At 38.0% G+C, this 4203-nt stretch overlaps 1 protein-coding gene across 11 annotated transcripts in view; it reads left to right on the forward strand.

Moving 5' to 3' along the window:
• LOC106869246 (uncharacterized) overlaps nt 1-4203 on the forward strand; it is a 61487-nt gene that overhangs the window by 38319 nt on the left and 18965 nt on the right. For all 11 annotated transcript variants that reach the window (XM_052966028.1, XM_052966033.1, XM_052966032.1 and 8 more), the window contains one exon: nt 2169-2306. In XM_052966028.1, coding sequence (XP_052821988.1) covers nt 2169-2306 — 138 coding nt within the window. The remainder of the gene's footprint in view (nt 1-2168; nt 2307-4203) is intronic.

Here is a 4203-nt window from a genome sequence, read left to right on the forward strand (position 1 = left end):
TATATATATATATATATATGTATGTGTGTTTGTGTGTCTGTGTTTGTCCCCCCACCATCGCTTGACAACCGATGCTGGTGTGTTTACGTCCCCGTAACTTAGCGGTTCAGAAAAAAGAGACCGATAGAATAAGTACTAGGCTTACGAAGAATAAGTCCTGGGGTCGATTTGCTCGACTAAAAGCGGTGCTCCAGCATGGCCGCAGTCAAATGACTGAAACAAGTAAAAGAGAGTAAAAAAGTAAGTGAAACATGGAAGTGAATAGGATTTGCAATATGATGAATGTTTTTCATTGCCTGTACCTTAGAAATAGGTGGAAGAGCACCATGCTTGACCACATCACAAACGATGAAACCATGAGAAAAGCTGGCCAAAGTAAACTGCATGACAGCATCACAGCTAGATGTCGGAAGCTACTTGGCTATGTATTGCTCTTGCCCTTGGAAAGACTGGCAAGGACAGCCATCGAATGGACAGTTGACAGAGAAAGCTAGAATTCCATGCACAGCACACAGGATACTCTCTTTTTTACTCTTTTACTTGTTTCAGTCATTTGACTGTGGCCATGCTGGAGCACCGCCTTTAGTCGAGCAAATCGACCCCAGGACTTATTCTTTGTAAGCACAATACTTATTCTATCGGTCTCTTTTTGCCGAACCGCTAAGTTATGGGGACGTAAACACACCAGCATCGGTTGTCAAGCGATGTTGGGGGGACAAACACACACACACACATATATATATACATATATATACGATGGGCTTCTTTCAGTTTCCGTCTACCAAATCCACTCACAAGGCTTTGGTCGACCCGAGGCTATAGTAGAAGACACTTGCCCAAGATGCCACACAGTGGGACTGAACCCGGAGCCATGTGGTTGGTTAACGTGCTACTTACCACACAGCCACTCCTACACCTAGAACACAAAAGATAGAAAAGTGAACATTAAAACAGTCATAAAGAGGAAATGGTACATTAATCAGAAATAGTATTGGTAAATTTCTGGAAACTTAGAATTTTTGAAGGATATATATGTGAAATATATTATCATTATAGCACTAAAATTCCAAGTTTGTATGTTACACAAATGCAACAGTAACAGTTTTATTGTAGAGGTAAATTATTTTGGCTAATGTATTCTTTAGTTCAAGAACTTTTTCTTAAAATTACTTCCGATTCTTATCTCATCCCTGGAACCCTGCAAACCAATAAAATTATGTTTATAACTTTGTCTGCACTGAAAATGTCAACCATTTTACAGAGTGTACTTTATGTGACGTGATGGAAACGGTGAGAGGGTTTTGTTATTTGGGAGATAGGACGGATGTGAAGCAGCTGTGACAGCAAGAGCGAGACTTGGCTGGGGGAAGTTCAGGGAATGTGGAGCGTTTTTATATGGGAGATTGGGAAGGTTGGTTTCAATAAAGATGAAAGTGGTGTCAATTAGACCCGGAGGTGTCAGGTAATGCTGAGTAAGTGCTGTGGATAGACCATAGTTAAGCTCCAGGTTTGGTGATTATGTGAATAAGGGGTCCAACGTAGGTCATATATCAGCATGTGAATATAAGGATTTCGTAATGAGATAAAAAAAACCAAGGCTGTGTATAATATAGAACATTTATAAATAGAAGGTCTTACAGCTGTTTCCAAGATATTTATTAGATGCCTTCATCAGAGACGTTGTGAGAGGATGCTTAAGTAATAGTTAGTTTAGATAAGATAGCAAATAGGGAGTGAATGTAGGGATATTGTAGTTGTAAATCCATTGTTTAGGCAGAATGGTATACATATAAGATTCCAATACCTTGTGGGTAAAATCCAATAGTCTTTAAGATGGGTCATTGCATTTGGAAATCCATTATTAAGATTCCAATTCCCTATGAGTAAAATCCAACAGTCTTTGAAATTAGTCATTCCAAATACAGAGTTTATACACAATGGTATTGAATCAAGGGTTACAGAACCCTTGATTCAATAACACTGTGCATACATATAGACACACAACACTCACAACAAACATACACATATACACGCACACGTATGTGTGGGTATATAGGACTAGGTCAGGATTCAGAACAATTCTAATTATTACTTTCTTTTATATTTGCAATATTTTCTAAGTTACCTTTTACAGAAATTAATCGTTTTATTTTATTTTCTCTTTACAGATCGGCAAAAGTTTAGCAGGGACATACAAAGAAGGTAAAGATTATGATGTTATGGATGAAATCTTAGGCAAAGGATTAAATGGTCAAATAGTTGTTGTTCGAGATCGGGTATCTAATACAGACCATGCTTTGAAAACAGTAAGTTATATATACAAAACTAAAGAAGACAAAAACATTCACTTAAAATCATATTATTTCAATGTAAAGCAACTAAACAAAAAATGTTGCGTTTCATACATACAATACTTGTATTTTGTTTATATCTTACTAATATCATTCAGCGATACCTAACTTTCAATGATACAATCCAAAGATATGTAAATATTTACCATTAATAGTGATGACATTGTAGTTTATTAACCTTCTGTGCTGTCTTAGAGAATTAGTAGTCAATATGAAGGTACACACATAACTATATATTTTCCTTCCATCATCATCATTTAATGTCCATTTTTCATGCTGGCATGGGTTGGACGGTTTTACTGGAGTTGGCCAGCCAGAGAGCTGCCCAGGCCCCAATTGTCTGTTCTGGTATGGTTTCTATGGCTGGATGCCCTTCCTAATGCAATCCATTTTACAGTGTATACTAGGTGGTTTTTATGTGACACCAGCAAGTTCAAAATGTTGTATATTTCCTTAGAAACTGAATATCTCATCCTCTGAATTAAACAATTCTTGATGCATATCTCTGATAAGAAAACAGTAATTTATGTTTATTTGCAAGTGCTAAAGAAAAGAATTCATATATCTACTTCTACATAGCAGTAGCTGGTAGAATCATGTCCTACCCAAGTTGATTTCACATCTCCCCAATGAAGCAGTTGATTAAACAAGTATCAGTCATTTACTAAAATTGGTGAAATCAACTACACCTTTAATGAAACTGCTCTTGTGTGATCACAGTCCAATGGCTGAACCTAGTAAAAGTATACTAGCTCAACCTATAAAGATACTTTGATAATATGACATCTTTATACTTGAGCATCTTAGATTAAAGAGGACATGTGTTTATTCTTTTTATTAAATGAACATAGCTTTTTTTTTAAACACATACTTCTATATATATGCATTGGCTTACATTTGCAGTATAGTAATATAGTTTTGCTAAGTTGTTGTTGGCACTCCGTCGCTTACGACGTTGAGGGTTCCAGTTGATCCGACCAACGGAACAGCCTGCTCGTGAAATTAACATGCAAGTGGCTGAGCACTCCACAGACACGTGTACCCTTAACGTAGTTCTCAGGGATATTCAGAGTGACACAGTGTGAAAGGCTGACCCTTTGAATTACAGGCACAACAGAAACAGGAAGTAAGAGTGAGAGAAAGTTGTGGTGAAAGAGTACAGCAGGGTTCGCCACCATCCCCTGCCGGAGCCTCGTGAAGCTTTAAGTGTTTTCGCTCAATAAACACTCACAACGCCCGGTCTGGGAATCGAAACCGCGAGTCCGCTGCCCTAACCACTGGGCCATTGCACCTCCACAGTTTTGCTAAGTATAGTCTTTAAATAATACACATCTTCACTCAGCTAATAACTAAATCCTGATGTAAGCAAAAGCTAAAGAAGCTGTAGCAAAAAGCTTCAAAATCCTCATAAATTTATTTTACATTTTTTTGCTAAGTTCAGTTGTTATTATTTTCTTTCTAGATCAGATCTTTCTCTTTCTCTCAAATGAACCAGACAACTGTGGTGAGTTAGGAATCTTGAGATTGTCATTTGTGAGAAAAATTCTGAAAATATAAAAATAGTGTTGACACAGGTCACACAAATTTTCTGACTGGAGTCGCAACAGCAACACTCATTCAATGATTTCCGGTGACACTTGTTCCATGACTCACAGTTTTCATCATTATCATCGTTTAACGTCCGCTTTCCATGCTAGCATGGGTTGGACGATTTGACTGAGGACTGGTGAGCCAGATGGCTGCACCAGGCTCCAATCTGATCTGGTAGAGTTTCTACAGCTGGATGCCCTTCCTAACGCCAACCACTCAGAGAGTGTAGTAGGTGCTTTTACGTGTCACCTGCACGAAGGCC

This window comes from Octopus bimaculoides, chromosome 3 (genome assembly GCF_001194135.2).
Source record: "Octopus bimaculoides isolate UCB-OBI-ISO-001 chromosome 3, ASM119413v2, whole genome shotgun sequence".
In the NCBI taxonomy this organism is placed as follows: domain Eukaryota; kingdom Metazoa; phylum Mollusca; class Cephalopoda; order Octopoda; family Octopodidae; genus Octopus; species Octopus bimaculoides.